Source organism: Arvicanthis niloticus, chromosome Y (assembly GCF_011762505.2).
Source record: "Arvicanthis niloticus isolate mArvNil1 chromosome Y, mArvNil1.pat.X, whole genome shotgun sequence".
NCBI classification, from domain to species: Eukaryota; Metazoa; Chordata; class Mammalia; order Rodentia; family Muridae; genus Arvicanthis; species Arvicanthis niloticus.
In genome coordinates, this window is record NC_133431.1 from 13,148,806 (window position 1) to 13,167,225 (window position 18,420).

Consider the following 18,420-nt stretch of genomic DNA (forward strand, 5'->3'; position numbering starts at 1 on the left):
ACATGCTTCACTGTGTTCATAGTAGCCATATTTATAATAGCCAGAAGCTGGAAAGAACAGATTTTGTTCAATAGAGAAATGGGTACAGAACATGCGGTACATTTACACAATGGAGTACTATTCAGCTATTAAAAACAATGGATTCATGAAATTCTTAAGCAAATGGATGGAACTAGAAAATATCATGCTGAGTGAGGTAACCTAGTCACAAAACAGCACACACAGTATGTACTCACTGATAAGTAGATATTAGAGAAAAAGCTCAGAATACCCATGAAACAACTCAGAGAACACATGAAGCTCAAGAAGAAGAAAGGCCAAAGTGTAGGTTCTTCAGTACTACTTAGAAGGGGAAACAAAATACTCACTGGAGTTAGGGGGTAGGAGGGAATTTGGAGGAAGAGAGGGAGGGGAGGGAGGAAGAGGGCAGGATCAGGTGTGGGAGGAGACAAGGGAGATGAACAGAGGGCAGGAAGTTGAAGAGAGGTGTGTAGCAATGGGTGATGGAAAACTGGGGGTAGCTACCAGAAAGTCCTAGATGCCAGGAAAGAAAGAGGATTCCAGGACCCAATGGGGATGACATTAGCTGAAATAACCAAAAAAGGGAGAAAAACCTATAGAGACCGAGGATAGGCTCTGCACCTGGTTAAGCCATGGGGTCCCACACTCATCTCAATAATATTAACTCATAATTGCTCCTGTCTAAGGTAAATCCAGAGACTTCCTCACCTGGGGGATCCATTCCATATGCAGCCAGCAAACCCAGACACTATACCTGATGACAAGAAGTGCTTGCTGACAGGGGCCTTATCTATCTGTCTCTTGAGAGGCTCTGCCAGACCCTTCCTAATACATATGCAAATGCTTGCAGCCAAGTGTTGAACTGAGCACAATGGAGTGAAGAGTCAGCCTCCACCCACATTTCCAGTTCTTTGGACACACCATTATCACTCAGTATACAAAAAGTATAGAATATCACAACAAGACATTCAATTTACACAATATATAGGTCTGTAAAAGTACTAAAATATTTAAACTGACAAATTCATAATTCAACCAAAGTATGAAACAAATTCTCATTCATAGTAACTAAGATAGCACAATAAACTCCATAGCAAGATTTTACTATAAGCCAGTGACACACTAACCATTACAAAAATGGAGTTAAAGACTCCACTTAACTCAGTGAGGATATTATGAGCAAAAATATAAAGAAGTTCAAAAAAACACATCAATTCAATATTCCATCTGTGTCACTAATAGCAATCTAACTAAGTCACATAAATGACCATAAGAGACATACATCTGTGTTGTTGCAATGTAATCCAAGACAGGACTGTAGCAAAACAAATACCAACTAGACAAGAATGAAAACTATATGGTATATACTAACATTAGCAATAAAATTCTGTCTCATAAATGACATCTAATTTCTTTCATTCCTTTGAGTAAAATGTATGAAATTGTTCTCAAATTTTTTAATGAAGTGTTAACAAACATCAACCAAAGAAATGTTTCATCAAATGACACTGACTGTCAGAAACTGATTATCAAGCAAGATATCAGCATTATAACTCAGTGAATGTCTTTGCAGGTACTGATACTGGACAGGATGGGTGATGAATAATTATAATTATTCATTACTTATTCAATTATTCAATATAATTATTCAATAATTCAAGTCATTATTGGTTTCAGCATGATGACATATTCTAGAGATGACAGGAATTACATGATTTTGAGGAGATTTTGTGAACATGACTAGCATACAATAGTATATGAACAACAGAGAGAATGGTCAACTCCTGCCTCAATGTTGCATGTGATAGTGCCCTTCCCTACACTAGACAATGGAAGATACAATGTCCCATGATTAAACTCAATGTCTAAATGTTAAGGAACACTTATGACCTTCTCAACTTTTGCCTTACTATGGAAGTTCTGATGAGATCCATTGTGTTCACACATATGGCTGTTGACACATGGTCTGGTCCCAGCTGTCCAGGAGAAGATACTTTCTGAAAATATTTATGCCATGGATATGAATGAAATCATGGCACCTGAGGATGGAGAACATGATCTTCACAACCTGTTTTCAACAATGTTTTGTTCAAAAGTTTTCAGATCTCAGATGTAGAGCTTGAGGCAATAATTTACCCAATGTATCCAGGGAGCATTACGTAAGATGAATAGAAAGTTTTTTTTGAATATAATTAAGTAGATATCCAAACAGCAGTAGCCTTAAAAACAGACACATAGTTGTAAGTGTGTGTGTGTGTGTGTGTGTGTGTGTGTGTGTGTGTGTGATGTTTGTCTCCATAAGAAACAGATTAAGCAAATGCTCTGGCTTAGATCCTAGCAAACATGAAGAAGCTGCGTGGTTTCACTATTTCCTTTTTGCTCCTGAAGTTTTCTCTCATCTTGTGCTGTTTGACTGAACTCAGTTGCTTTTGGAGGATAAAGAATATTGAAGATAATGATGGACATTTGAGAAGTGACTGTGGTTTTTTCCTTATGTTACAAGAGGAAGCTATTGAAGATGATTTCTATAATCAACTTATTCCTTTTAGGTAAGTCATTAACTATGTTTCCTTCTTCAATGCCATGAATTAGAAATATTTAACAATATAAACAAACTGTAGGGTTCTGTCCTGTTCTGCCCCCTGTTACTTTAGGAACTACTGAAAATTATTACATCATTGACTATTTTAATACTTTGAAATGTGTCACAGTTTAGTTTATCTTTACAACGCTGGGCTCCAGTTCACAATGCTGGACAATGAGAGAGACTGGATTCTGTTGAGTGTTTGTGGATATCTTGTCTTGAAAGATGTCTCTTCATCTACCTTGAATTCACAGTTCTCACCTTTGGGAAGAGCTCAATATGAAGAGACTCCAACACTGCCTATATTCTATTGTCTGCCATTGATTCTTGTATGAGCAGGCATCTAAATGATAAAAAGGTTATCAAATTTTGGTCTTCAAAAGTTAGGAATACATTCAGACATTGAAATATATGTGTATGTGCTGTTCTACTATACCTGATTACATGAATATATATATATATATATATGTGTGTGTGTGTGAATATATATATATACATGAATATATATATGTATGTAATCAGGTATAGTATACATATATACATACATATATATGTATATATATATGTATATATATGTGTATATATGTATATATGTGTATATATATGTATATATATATGTATATATATAATATATATGTCATATAACCTGTGATATAATTTAATATGACATTACATATATACCTTGCTTTTTAAAATAGTCTTTAAATGCATCCCTTCTGCCAGTCTGGAGTTGACACTTAATGTGGATAAAGACTGCCAGGCTTCAAATTCTGTTACCAGAATAATCTTTTGGTCCAATTATGCAAATACTCAGTCACATATTAGGCTTATTATCACTATCAGGTATATAGTCAATATATCTATTAATTATCAAACAAATATAACATTAGAGAAGATCTAGGAGAATAAATGCATTTCTTGTAGATAAGAACCTGTTCTTAATGTGGCTACATAGTTCTGAGATCCCAAGAGTGAGATGTTATCATTTGTGCCTGCCGATCATGTAGGAAAGAGTGTTGAAATCACTCACATTTTACATAATCTGTATGACTGGGACTACTTTTTTGTGACTGAGTTTTTCAGTAGTTTTCTGTCTTTGACTCTACAACCAATCTCTTATTCAATTTTCATGTCTTTGAGATTTAAAGAATATGTTTTCCAATTGTTATCCACAGTACACTGTGTGCACTTTGACAGTGATGGTAGCTTCACATTATTATACTTCTCTGTTAGGTCAGTAGGAATTTCATTTCTGATGTACTCTGTTTTATCGTACACCTCAGTAGAAAAATAGTGAAAATCCTTATTGGTGACATTTTTATAAGCCATAATTAGGTTTAAATTTATAAATATATGAACTGGGCCAATGCACTTTTCAGGTTTCAAAAGAAAAACTTAGCTTCAAACAGTCCTATTGAAATTGCAAATTTCATCAAAAGAGGATGTTTTTCATTTTTACTTCTGACAAGAGGTAATTTCTAATAGTAGTAGATAATCTGCCATCTATCCTGGGCCAGGTGAGCACATTTCATAGAGAGAGAAGATTTCTGTGTTCAGATATCACTTAAAGGTTCTCAAAGAATTAAGAAGACTGAGGTGTTAAGAGAAATCTGATATCTTTTTTTATGAAATTTACTAGTAACAACACACTGAAAGGTAACATTAAATTGATGTGTAAAAGAGCAAAAAGGTTAATATTCTACTTATGTGGATAATTGTATCATATTGTATATTTTGAAATAGATAAGTTGATTTATATAAAATATATCTTAAAATAATTATTGTTTGTTGAATATTAACATTTGAATATATTAACATCATGTTCTACAAAAATCATGAGAATATTATTGATAATTTTTTCACTGTGCATAAAGCTAGCATTTTTAATGTTTACTACAAAGAGAGTTTGCTATTTTGAAATCTGTAAAATATTCTTACTGATGAAATAATTTCTTTCCTACAAACACTGATAATTATTTTAAGTATACTGATTGTTAGACAATGTACACAGATGTATAATGTGCTTTGAATACTCCCACACGATATCATATACGGGTTTTTGAATATAATTTTTAATGATTCCTTTTTAATATTTTATTCTCCTTTACTAAATTCCCCCAAAATATTTTGTATGTTTTGAAACAATTTAGTACTCAATGTTAGATATAGGATTCATGGTTATGGATATTATTAAATATTCATTAATAATATTTTAGGTTATTAAAAATATGAATATAAAAGTTGAACAAATTTGCGATATATTACCTGATTCTCAAAATACTCAATAAAAATATGATGTATAAATTGGATTTAAATATTAAAAATTTTAAGGAGAATGTGTTATAGCTTTTATGTGTGGTTTAAGCCATGTTTATTTATTTATTTATCTGTGGAATTACAACTCCAAATATACTTTAGAGTAGTCTTGCTCAAGAGGACAAGAATCTAGTTCAAAGATGACAGAGATATAAATAATCTTTATCAGTTTTCACGAATACAAAATTTAGCATATTATAGTACCATACATCTATGAATTCTTAAATTGTAGGGAGGTCTAAAGACTTCTAATTTATGAAACTTATTCAAGAAATTTAGACAGAAATATAGCATGTCTCATATTACAAACTTTTGCAATTTATATTTCATGTTTCATACATCTCCCTTAATCATTTTTATGCCTTGTTCTAGAATACAAAAAAGAAAATATGAGTTTCTTCTGGTAATGATTTTTGCTGCTGAAGAGATCAACAAGAATCCTTATCTTTTACCCAACATGTCTTTGATATTTGACATCATTGTTGGCCTATGTGGAGATACATTGGGACTTCTGGATTTAGTATATTCACAACAAAACCATAGTTTGGATTTTATTAATTATATCTGTGGATTAGATCCAACGTGTGGTGCAGACATTATAGGACCATCATGGAAATCATCCTTAAGACTAGCACTTTATTCTAGGACACCAACGGTAAAAAGGCATAACACTGGAATAGTTAACATCTTTTAAATTTCATTTGCATGTGCCTACAAGAAAGCTTGAAGAGCATGCATTTATGTGTGTGCTGCTACACACATACACATACATATTGTGTGTGTATATATATGTGTATATACATAGTATATATATTATATATTGTATATATACATATATGTGATAAAGAGTTAAAAATCATATCTAAGCAAACAGAGAAAACTGTTTTATAGGACATTCAGACTTATCAGAAATAGTCTACAATCTAATAGAAATATATATATATATATATATATATATAGTAAAATCTTAATATTCTTAACAGGAGTTCTGAAGGTGAGTAACATTACCTGTATGTAAGTCCAAGTGTCCTAACAATCATATTCCTCATGTGGATGTTTCATCTTCTCTTCTGCATCCTTTAGGTTTTCTTTGGACCATTTAATCCTAACCTAAGTGACCATGACCAGTTGCCCTTTGTCCATCAGGTAGCCACGAAGGACACCCATTTGTGTTATGGCATGGTCTCCTTGATGCTTCATTTTAGATGGACTTGGATTGGACTGGTCATCTCAGACAATGACCAGGGTATTCAGTTTCTCTCAGACATGAGAGAAGAAATGCAAAGGCATGGGATCTGTTTAGCTTTTGTGAATGTGATCCCAGAAAACACGCACTTATACATGACAAGGGCTAAGGTATATAATGAACAAATTACAACATCAAGAGCAAGGGTTGTTATCATTTATGGTGACATGAACTCTACTGTAGAAATCAGCTTTAGAAGATGGGGATATTTAGGTGCTCAGAGAATCTGGATCACAACCTCACAATGGGATGTTATCACAAATAAAAAAGATTTCACCCTTGATTTCTTCCATGGGACTGTCACTTTTGCACACCACAAAGGTGAGACTGCTAAACTTAGGAATTTTATGCAAACAATAAACACTGACAAATACCCAGTGAGCATTTCTGACTCTGTCCTGGGGTGGAATTATTTTAACTGTTCAATCTCTAAGAACAGCAATAAAATGGATCCATTTACTTTCATCAACACATTGGAATGGACAACACTGCACAAATATGACATGGTCCTGAGTGATGAAGGTTATAATTTGTATAACGCAATTTATGCTGTGGCCTACACCTACCATGAACTCATTCTTCAACAAGTAGAGTCTCAGAAAATGGCAGAACCCAAGGGAGTATTAACCGACTGTCTGCAGGTAAAGTTTCTTACATTTCATTATGTTTAGATACATCAATGTGATCTTTTAAATGGACCCTGAGAAACAACTGTACATTTGTTAGAGATTATTCTCTCTGTGGAAAGATTTCTACGCTGCAAAACTCCCCATTGAATCTTTAAATGGATAAATATCATACACAAGGATAAGATTTAAATGGAAACAATATATTTTTGAATATCGGGGAGCTTTGTGAAAACGTGTCTCAACATTTCCCCAAATGAATTCAAAATTTAAAATAGGAGCCAACAGTTTTATGTAAAAGCCTTAAGTGATGAGTAGGTTAGAATATTTTTCTAAAGAATAATTTCTCAAGAATACGTACATGAGCTGAGCAGTGGTGGCTCACACTTTTAATCCCAGCACTCGATTGGCAGAGGCAGGCGGATTTCTGAGTTAGAGTGCCAGCCTGGTCTACAGAGTGAATTCCAGGACAACCATGTCTACACAGAGAAATCCTGTCTCAAAAAAAAAGAAAGAAAGAAAGAAAGAAAGAAAGAAAGAAAGAAAGAAAGAAAGAAAGGAAGAAAGGAAGGAAGGAAGAACAGGTAAATGAGCTGGGATTAATAGTTATTCATTTAACTTACCAATTATTTATATAACCATAAATGACTAAGACTGCACATTTTATTAAGTTTGTGGGGTTTTTTGTACATGCATAATGTATATATATATGAAAGACCCAGAATTGTTCTTAATTTTCACAACTTGCAGACATTCAGACTTCCCCTTCATATGCACATACATGGCTTCCATGTTTTACAAAGTATTTTTGACAAACATGTGCACACTACACACGCACATAAAAACACACACACAAAATCACCATGTTACTTCATATTTGGTAATAATTTTTCTAGCACATTTTATCATTGAACATTAGTATTGAGTATATTAATTTTAATTATCAATAAGGTATATTTTACTACACAAGATTACTTTAATACAGCTGTCTTTTCTGAAAGTCTATAAAAAATTAGAGGAAATTCTCAATTTGGCATTCCCTTTATTGATATGATATGTAACTATTTAATAATGCATCTCATTTAGATTGCTTCCTCGTTGAAAACCAGGGTATTTACTAACCCTGTTGGAGAACTGGTGAACATGAACCATAGAGAAAATCAGTGTGAAGAGTATGACATTTTCATCATTTGGAATTTTCCACAAGGCCTTGGATTAAAAGTGAAAATAGGAAGCTATTTTCCTTGTTTCCCACACAGTCAACAACTTCACATATCGGAAGACTTGGAGTGGGCCACAGGAGGAACATCAGTGGGTATACCACAGGTTTTTTCAGAATATCTAAATTTTAAAATATAAGGCACTGAAGTAATAGCTCTGTCATTAAGACCAATTGCTACTTTTACAAAGGACCATCCTCAGTTCCAATCACCACAATTTGATAACTCTCAACTTCATGTAAATCTGGTCATAGGGATCAAAGGCCTCTGGATTCCATGTTCAGTTGCACCCACATGTCTATTCAACGACATGACACAGGCATATATTTATTAAACATATAGTATTATATCTGTACATATATATATATATATATATATATATATATATAATTAAAATTTTGTAACTATATGTAAATTACAGAATTTTTTGACTCTGTGTGAACATACTTATAGTTTAATTAAGTACAGCACATATTTATTAACAGAAATCTTTCTCCAGATTCAAGGTTTTTTAAAATTTATATCTTTTTATTAGTTATTTTATTTATTTGCATTTTAAGTATCATTAGCATTCCTGGTTTCCCCTATTCTGTGGTGGATTCCTCTATCGGGCATCAGTAGAAGGAGAGGCCCTTGTTCCTTTGGAGGCTTGGTGCCCCAGCATAGGGAAAGGACAAGGTGATGAGGCAGAAGTGGGTGGGTGGGTAGGGGAGCTCCCTCATAGAAGTAGGGGGTCGGTGGGATAGAGGGTTCAACATTTTCTTTTAAACTTAGGAAAACTTCATTAATTTTATGAGTGTCTTATATAACATATTTTGTTCATACTCATCAAACAACTTGTTCTTGATTTACCATACAACTCAGTGTTCTTATTTTTTATTTATAAATAATTATAGAGAAACTGATGCCAAGTAAACATTCCTTTTTGATTAATCAGTTTAGGAAGGAAAAATTTTAAATTGCTACAAACTGAATGTTGCACATATAATATTACACGTTATATAAATGTACTGTGACTTTCAGTGCTTTTTGGGGTAATATAAAATAAAAATGTCCCTAAAATATTTAAGTATTGCTGGTTATCAGGGGAGTATTTATAGCCATATCTTTTAATATCCCACATAGCAATCTATAGGTCATTATATGTATGATGTATACATAAACTACACACACACACCCCACTACATATATGTTGCTTCAGGTTCCCTCCTCCAGGTGTAGTGTACCATGTACTGCTGGATTCAGGAAAATTCATCAGAAAGAAACAGCAGACTGCTGCTTTGACTGTGTCCAGTACCCAGAAAATGAGGTTTCCAATGAAACAGGTACATGCTTGCATGCAGAAGAGAAATTGTTGAATTCGAATACCTTCTCACTCCAGACTAGAAATATGATATGGCCTAGATGGAAACTGAAGACCCAAACTCTCATGTTTAGAACTTAATCAGTTAAATAATATCAACTTCTTTTGGACTTAGCAAATAATCTGCAATATATTCTACAAACAGCACATTTCTTTCGCAATATGATGGTTACTGATTTTATGTTAAGACCAGATGCTTGGGTTTTGAATGAATATCAGCTGAAAACCATCCACTCAGATCTGTTCTCTCAAAGTAAATAGCCAGGATTGGCTATGAGAGTATAGGTCTTCAACCCTGTCAGAAATTCAGAATGACAGTTAACTGAAATTATAGGAAGCACAAAGTATAGCTTCTAAAACTTAGCCAATTTATAGAGACTGCTGAACACCTGAAAAGCCCCTATACTACAAAACGCTGGAGCATCAAATGTTCAGCCTTTGTGCCCAGAGTCATCTGACAGACCTTAGTGATGCAGGATTATTAAGGGCTGATTACTCTGTCTAGGCAGATATAATCAGTCGAGTCATTCTGCATGTGTGTCCTTTTCTGGACAGTAATTTTTCTGTAGATGGAAAGAGGCAATTCTTGCCTAGTGGCTGTCACTACACAACTGGAGTAACTCCAAGGATGCTCAATTTCTTCTTAGAATCCACGACAGGAAGCTGTCAGGAGCAAACAGGTCTCTAATCAAAATAAACATTAATATATAAATATTTGTAACATCAATTCTATGGACTTCTGACGTTTTGAAAACCAACTATCCATGTAAGGTAACCTGGACTGTTGTCTGTTAACTCCTCTCAGCTATTTCTAAAGAAAATATAGAAAACACCCTAACAATAAACTCAAAGCCATGAATTTGCTATAGTCCCTGAAATCACAGGCTAACCATCTCAAATCAGTTAAAAAAGTTAAAGAAGGACTGGGTCTAAGCCTTGTATTCCTAAATGTGTTATACAGGCACAATGCCTATAGAAAGTAACAATATTCATCTCACTTTTATATCAATAATAAGCTCATACCAATGAAAACCTTAAATTTGAAATCAAAGTAAATTTTGTACCATTGAAGAAATTATAGATTCATCTTGATATTAATTATACAGATTTCTACCAATAGGTTATGGATATGCAATGAGTCCTAGCTAATCCCCCCTGTTCCAACAAAACCACTACTTTTCCCTAGAAAAACAGACCAATGTTAACCACCTTAGTCCACAGAGTGGACATTTCAGCTGACATTCATTCAAAAGCCAAGAAAAAAAGGCAGGTTCAAAACTAAGTGCTTTAGTTAGGACAAATGATAGAGGTTCTGGTTAGTCAACAAGATGATGGACTGGGTATTAGGACTATCTTGTACCTCACCAGTACAATTAGGAATAACTATGCTTTAATTGCATTTTGCGAGAAATGTTTTATTTTAACAGGAAGGGTGAAGCTAGATGATGAGAGAGAAAGAAAGAAAGAGAAAGAGAGGGGTGCATGGAGGCAGATGTTCACGTGTCTCCACCAGTCAAAGATAATTTATATATCTAGGTTGGGTAGTGGGTTACACTTCTGATTGAGCATTACCAAACTTATAAAGCCTTTGATTAACATTTTAAAAAAATGTATAAAAGCAAAAAGGAGGAGGGGGAATGGGATAGGGCTTTCTAGGGAGGGGAAATCGGGAAAGGGGATGGCATCTGAAATGTAAATAAAATATAAAATAAATAAATAAATAAATAAATAGTAAAATAAAAATGAAAAAACAAAAAACAAACAAAGCAAAACAAAACAAAAAAAGACCCGATGCTCAGGGTAACAGTAATTGTTTAATGAAAGATATTTTAAGAGCTTAGATGGCTTAAAGGATTAAGCATGTCTTGTCAAAGAATTAAAACAAGAGTGAAGATTTCAAGAATGCAGCAAGAGAGGGGATAGCGCTTATCATCAATCCCAGCCTAGCTAAGGAAAGAGGGATGACTGTAAATATCCATAATCTTCATGCCATATTAAATGTGTATTTGGGAAGAAAGAGATCTTACCACAATGACAGGGACATGCATTTGCCAGTGAGGCATACAGTTTCAAGAATGAAAATATTTCTTCATGCAAACAGTATTTGCATGAAGAATTGTGTGCTCTGGTGCCTATGGGTAGATACAGACAAAGGGAACAACTCTCAAAGCAAACAAAGTACATAATGTATTTCCTCAACTGGCATCAATAACTATGTCTGTGAGTAGTGAATTTATGGTTTGAGGAATTTCATAATCTGAGATGATGTATATTATTCATCATCATAATTTTCCTTGTTTTGTTTTATAAATAATGTTTTTTCTGTTTCATTCCCTATGATGGTGTTTTGTTCCATCACCAAGCCTATGTTAATAGAGAACAATCATAAGTCAGTGGTCCCTATGGCAATAAGGAATGAAATAGATGCTCAAAACCAAATTATGTGTTGATATATCCTATTAATAATACAAATACACAATTATTGCCTACATAATTATGATATCTTATAATGGTTTATTGTTCAATAGCAGATATGGAACAGTGTGTGAGGTGTCCAGATGATAAGTATGCCAACTTACAGCAAACACACTGCCTCCAAAGATCTGTGTCCTTTCTGGCTTATGAAGATCCAGTGGGGATGGCTCTAGCCTGCATGGCCCTGTCCTTCTCGGCCATCACAATTCTAGTACTAGTCATTTTTGTGAAGCACAAGGATACTCCTGTTGTGAAGGCCAATAACCGCATTCTCAGCTACATCCTGCTCATCTCCCTCATCTTCTGTTTTCTTTGTTCATTGCTCTTCATTGGACATCCCAACCAGGCCACCTGCATCCTGCAGCAAACCACATTTGGAATATTTTTCACAGTGGCTATTTCTACCGTGTTGGCCAAAACAATAACTGTGGTCCTGGCTTTCAAGCTCACTACCCCTGGGAGAAAGATGAGAGGGATTATAACAACAGCACCTAAGTTGGTCATCCCCATTTGTACCATAATCCAACTTGTTCTCTGTGGAACCTGGTTGGTAACATCTCCTCCCTTTATTGACAGAGATATACAATCTGAATATGGGAAGACTGTCATTATTTGCAACAAAGGCTCTGTCATTGCTTTCCACTTTGTCTTGGGATACTTGGGTTTCTTGGCTCTGGGGAGCTTCACTGTGTCTTTCTTGGCTAGGAACCTTCCTGACAGATTCAATGAAGCCAAGTTCCTAACTTTCAGCATGCTGGTGTTCTGCAGTGTGTGGATCACCGTCCTCCCTGTCTACCACAGCACCAGGGGAAAGGTCATGTTAGTTGTGGAGGTCTTTTCCATCTTGGCTTCTAGTGCTGGGTTGCTAGGGTGTATTTTCATCCCAAAGTGTTATGTTATTTTATTGAGACAAGATTTAAATTCTCTTCAGAAGTACAAAGATAAGTTTCATCATTGAAACTTCATTAGTTTTAAAATGTTAGATGGAACTCAACATATCTTCCTGCTTTGTCTTAACAAAAGTACTACTAATTCATACAAAAATTTTAAATAATATGCTATCACAGCAGGATAGCACTGCCTAATGAAATACCCATGACTAAGGCTTGGTAGAAAATGGTTTCATTCATGAGTACACAAACCTCAATTTTGAGAATAGGTAATCTCAGTTGAGGCATAGCTGCCATCATTTTGATGTGTACATGTATAAGCAATGCTCTTAATTAATTAATGATTAATATAATGTGACCCAATTGTTTGTGAACAGTGCCACCTCCAGGCATGTTGTTCTGGGAATTATAAGAAAGAGGATTTGAGATAACACGGACATGACAGCAGTACTGAGCATAATTGCATGGACTCTAACTGGGTTCCTGCATTCATGTTCTCATCTTGGTGTCATTCAATTAACTGTGACAAAGGTACACAGGGAAATCAATACTGTTTTCATATGTTCCTTTTGACCATGGTGTTTTATTACAGCAACAGAAACTAAGACATTAGCAAAATGGTAAATTGTCTCATTAATGATTTGGAATATAATAGATTATAGATTACTGATGCAATAAAAAGAACCAATTTGAAAAGAGAAACAAGATTGAGTGTTAGTAGTGTGTAGAGCATAATGGCAGCATTGCATATTGTTGATGGCCATCACAGAGGAGCAGGCTTTCGGAGTAGCTTTACAATATATCATGCATATGTTAAAAATATCAGGTAACATATTAAGAAGAGTACAGTACATGAAAAGGAATATGGGGTTCAGATTGTGTCTGCAGTATAAGGCTCTTTTAGTTTCATGAAAACATACCATTTAAACATGAAATGAATGTGTTTCATTCAGTAAGAAATATCAGTAGTGAAAATAATATCATACACAATACCTTTATCACAATAAGATCAGTGAGTTCTGTGAATATATAATTCACACTAGATGAAGGGTCTCATTATAAATTTTTCAGAATAAGAGTTACTAAATCTTTATTTCCATGTTTTATTGGATATTATATTTATTTACATTTCAAATTTTATCACATTTTTCGGTTTCTCCTCCAAAAATTTCCTATCTAATCCTTTATTCTTCTGCTTCTATGAGAGTGCTTCCTCACCTGCCCACCCACTCCCTCTGCCTCCCTGCCCTCGAATTCCCCTACACTGAAGCATCAAGCCTTCAGAGGACCAAGGGCCTCTCTTCCCATTGATGTCTAACAAGGCCATCCTCTGCTACATATACAGCTGGAGTCATGGGATACTACATGTGTACTCTTTTGGTTGCTGGTTTAATTCCTGGGAGCTCTGGGTGGTCTGGTTGATTGATATTATTGTTCTTCCTATGGGATGCAAACCCTTTCAACTCCTTCAGTCTTTTCTCTAACTCTTCCATTGGAGACCCCATGCCCAGTCCAATGGTTGGGTGTGAGCATCTGCCTCTGTATTTGCCAGGCTCTGAAAGAGCCTCTCAAGAGAGAGACATATTAGGCTTCTGTCACAAGCACCTTTTGGCATCCCCAATAGTGTCTGGGGTTTGTGTCTCTATATGGGATTGAACCCTAGGCGAGGCAGCCTCTGAAAGTGTTTTCATCAGTCTCTGATCCATACTTTGGCTCTATATTTCCTCCCATGTATATTTTTTCCACCTCCTAAGAAGGGCTGAAGCTTCCTCACTTTGGTCTTCCTGCTTCTTGAGCTTCATGTGGACTGTGAATTGTATCTTGAGTATTCCATACTTTTAGGCTAATATCCACTTATAAGTGAGAGTATCCCACTACTAAGAAGGAGACATGGACAACTGAAAATACATTATTTATTAAGAATAGTTGGACTGTTGTCTGTTAACTACACTTACGAACATTTCTATATTAATGTTCATTTTGATTAGAGACCTGTCTGCTCCTGACAGCTTCCTGTCTTGGATCCTAAGAAAAATTGAGCATTTTTGGAGTTACTCTAATTGTGGTGAGACAGCAACCAGGCAAGAATTGCCTCTTTCTATCTTCAGACAAATTACTGTCCAAAAAAGGACACACTTGCATAATAGTTGACTGATTATATCTGCCTAAACAGAGTAATCAGCCCTTAATAATTCTGCATCTCTAAGGTCTGTCAGATGATCCTGACTCAGAAGGCTGTAGTATTCGGACTGTCCAGGTGTTCAAAGGTCTCTATAAGTTGGCTAAGTTTTAGAAGCTATGCTTTGTGTTTCCCATAATTTTAGTTAACTCAGTCATTCTGGATTTCTGACAGGGTTTAAAACTTATAGTCTCATAGCCAATCCTGGCTATTTACCTTTAGATAAAAGATTTGAATTGATGGTTCTCAGCTGATGTTCATTCTAAAGCCAAGGAAAAAGCCAGGTCCAGAACTAAGAGTTTTAGTTAGGAGAGATGACAGAGGTTCTGGTTAGCCAACAAAATAATGGACTGGGTATTAAGACTATTTTGTACCTCATTGATACAAATTGGCATAATTATGCCCTAATTGCATTTTGAAATAAAAATTTTATTTTAACAGGAAGGGTGTTATGTAGGAGGAGCTAAAGTGGGAAGAAGTACTGAGAGGAAGAGAAGGAGTAAGGAGAGGAGGAGAAGAGTGAGAGGAGAAGCTAGGAGTTAAGAGAGAGAAAGAGAGAGAAAGAGAGGGGGGATATGGAGGCAGATGTTCATGTGTCTCCACCAGTCAAAGATAGTTGATATATCTAGGTTGGGTATTGGGTTACACTTCTGATTGAGCATTATGAATCTTATAAAGCCTTTGATTAACATTTTTAAAAAGTGTATAAAAGAAAAAAAAAGGGGTGCATGGGATAGGGGTTTTCTGGGGGGGGAGTGGTAAATGGGGAAAAGGGATGTCATCTGAAATATAAATAAAATATCCAAAAAATAATTTTCTTTTATAGAATATTATAAAATATAAATAATATGAGACGATGCCAAATATTGCAAATTAAATCTACAACTTTTTTTTTTTAAATGAAAACTTGTCCAATTGGAGACCCACCATATGGGCAAGCTCCAATCCATGACATTATTAAGGATACTCTGTTATGCTCCCACACAGGAGCCTTGCATAATTGTCCATTGTGAGGCTCCACCCAGCAGCTGACTGAACAGATGCAGAGAACCAGAATGAAACATTGAAGGGACCTTGAGGATTCTTTTGGAAGAGTTAGAGGAAGGATTGTAGGCCCTAAAGAGGATAGGGACTCCACAAGAAGACCAACAGACTCAACCAACCTGGATCCTTGGGGAGACTCAGAGACTGAGCCACCAACCAAATAGCATACACATGCTGGACTAAGTCTCCTGGCACATATATAGGAGGTGTGCAGCTCAGTCTTCATGAGGGTCCTCCAACAACTGTAGCAGGGGCTGTTGCCTACTGTTGGAATCTGTCCCCTTAACTGAGCTTCCATTTCTGACCTCATTGTGAGAGGATGCACTTAACCCAGCAGAGTTGATGTACCATGGTGTGGGGATACCCACGGGGCCCACACCATCTCAAAGGAGAAAAAAAGAGTGTCAGGGAGGGACTCTGTGAGGGCAGGGGACCTCCCATAGGGACAGTGATCAGGGTAATGATGAGTATATAAATTATTCTAGAAACAAAAAGAAAGACAGAAAAATGTTGAGTCGTATACACTATCCTCTCCCCCTAAAGGAACCTGAAAAGGTCCCTCCTACAAGAGCTTAGACAAAGAAAGCCAGACAGGACAGAAAAGTGTTAAAAACATCATCCTATCTAGAAGAGTTTTGTTTCACTCAACTGCATTCTGGCCCTGGACACTATAGGCTCATGTTCATCCTGTGATGAAAATGCACTCAGTCTTCAGTGATCCTAAGAGTCTGTAGGAGCTCAGACACTGTACAATGTGTAAAGTCTTTTCTGCTGTCATCCACTGACATCATCCAGATTGACATCATTAGGGCAATGTTATCCTGAGTGACGTCATCCACAGTGACATCATACAGAGTGGCGTCACCAGGTGATGCCACACACGGTGACGTAATCGAGAATGGCATCATACAAAGTGATGTCATCCACTGACATCATCCAGAGCAACACCATTGGGGTGATGTCATCCTGAGTGATGTCACCCATGGTGACATCATACAGAGTGATGTCACGCAAGGTGACGTCACCAAGAACGGCATCATGCAGAGCGACGTCATCCAGTGAGGTTACCCAGAGTGACATTGTCAAACATTATGTCATCCAGAGCAATGTCACACGGGGATGAGTGGGATTGATGGGGAATGAGATGTCATCCAGTGAGGTCACATACAGCGACGTCATCTGAACGACATCATTCAATGACATCACTCAGAATGACATGCAGGGTCCATCAACTTAGAAGTAAAGCTTGAGAGGATCATCTAAACTGTGCTGCTTCTCAAAACTGAGTAATCAGAAAGCAAGTTATATCTCTTCAACATGCAATGGCCCAGAATTCCCCTTCTCATTCCAATTGATAGGAATGTGAACACAGGGAAAGAAGATTGGACCAAGGCAAGAAACACAAGAGGGTGAACCCCAAATCCTATAGCTTTGTCTCAGACACACTGGACTTCACTTTCTAAAGGCTTAGATGGCTCCATTCCTTTTTTTTTTGAGACAGGGTTTCTCTGTGTAGCCCTGGCTGTTCTGGAACTCACTCTGTAGACCAGGCTGGCCTCAAACTCAGAAATCTGTCTGCTTCTGCCTCCCAAGTGCTGGAATTAAAGATGTGTGCCATCAATTATTGATCATTATTGGTTATCAATGAGTATTGATAATTATTGATTACTATTTATTGATTATTGATTATAGATCGGCATTGATTACTGATAGTTATTCCATCACCATGATCCCCCTGACTCTGCCTCCCAAGTGCTGGGATTAAGAGAGTATCCCATCAATTATTGATTGTTATTGGCTATTGATTAGAATCTATTATTGATTAGCATTGTCTGCTGATTATCGATTATTGATCATTGATTATCATGATACACGATCAGTTTGATTATTGATTAGCATTGTCTGCTGATTATCGATTATTGATTATCATGATAATCGATCAGTTTTGGTTATTGACTAGTGTTGATTATTGGTCATTGATTGGTATTTATTATAGATTGGCATGATTATTGATCATTATTCCATCACCATCATCCTCCTGCCTCTGCCTCCCAAGTGCTGGGATTAAAGGCATGCGCCACCACTGCCCTGCAACACTGCTCTATTCCTGTAACTTCTCCTACATCTCTCAGTTTGGGTTCATCCTCTCCCTGTGTGAGTCTCTTCATAGCATATGTATCAATGCCTTAGATGTCTCAACAAGTTGTGGTCGCAAAATGCTACTCAAGCATCCTCCTGACAACTTCAATGCAATGAACTGTCACCGATTCCTCACTGAGGCACTGACTCCGCCAAACAATGGCTGAATAGTGCTGAATTGAAACCGCAGAGGAAGGCTCTGTGACCTTGGATTTTTCATTTTTCATTTTTCATTTTTACAAAGCAGCACAATTTAGATGATCCTCTCAAGTTTTGCCTCTAAGTTGATGGACTCTGCATCTCTTTGGACAACAGGT

At 36.1% G+C, this 18,420-nt stretch overlaps 1 protein-coding gene across 2 annotated transcripts; it reads left to right on the forward strand.

Annotated features, from left to right (window-relative positions):
- Positions 1-2,364: 2,364 nt before the first annotated feature.
- Positions 2,365-12,809, forward strand: LOC143437338 (vomeronasal type-2 receptor 116-like). Of its 2 annotated transcripts, none has more exons than XM_076922139.1 (6): positions 2,365-2,570; positions 5,294-5,576; positions 6,005-6,808; positions 7,880-8,104; positions 9,215-9,338; positions 11,905-12,809. In XM_076922139.1, the coding sequence occupies exons 1-6, from the start codon at positions 2,365-2,367 to the stop codon at positions 12,807-12,809; spliced, it is 2,547 nt and encodes an 848-aa protein (XP_076778254.1). The 2 variants fall into 2 exon arrangements, with proteins under 2 accessions (XP_076778254.1, XP_076778255.1); XM_076922140.1 differs by having other exon boundaries at positions 11,908-12,809.
- The last annotated feature ends 5,611 nt before the right edge of the window (positions 12,810-18,420 follow it).

Bases quoted from the DNA above. Each gene is read 5' to 3' on its own strand.
- LOC143437338 (XM_076922139.1), top strand. From the start codon at position 2,365: ATGAAGAAGCTGCGTGGTTTCACTATTTCCTTTTTGCTCCTGAAGTTT. The intron at 2,571-5,293 runs GTAAGTCATTAA...GCCTTGTTCTAG, and splicing joins AATCAACTTATTCCTTTTAG to AATACAAAAAAGAAAATATG. The intron at 6,809-7,879 runs GTAAAGTTTCTT...CATCTCATTTAG, and splicing joins TATTAACCGACTGTCTGCAG to ATTGCTTCCTCGTTGAAAAC.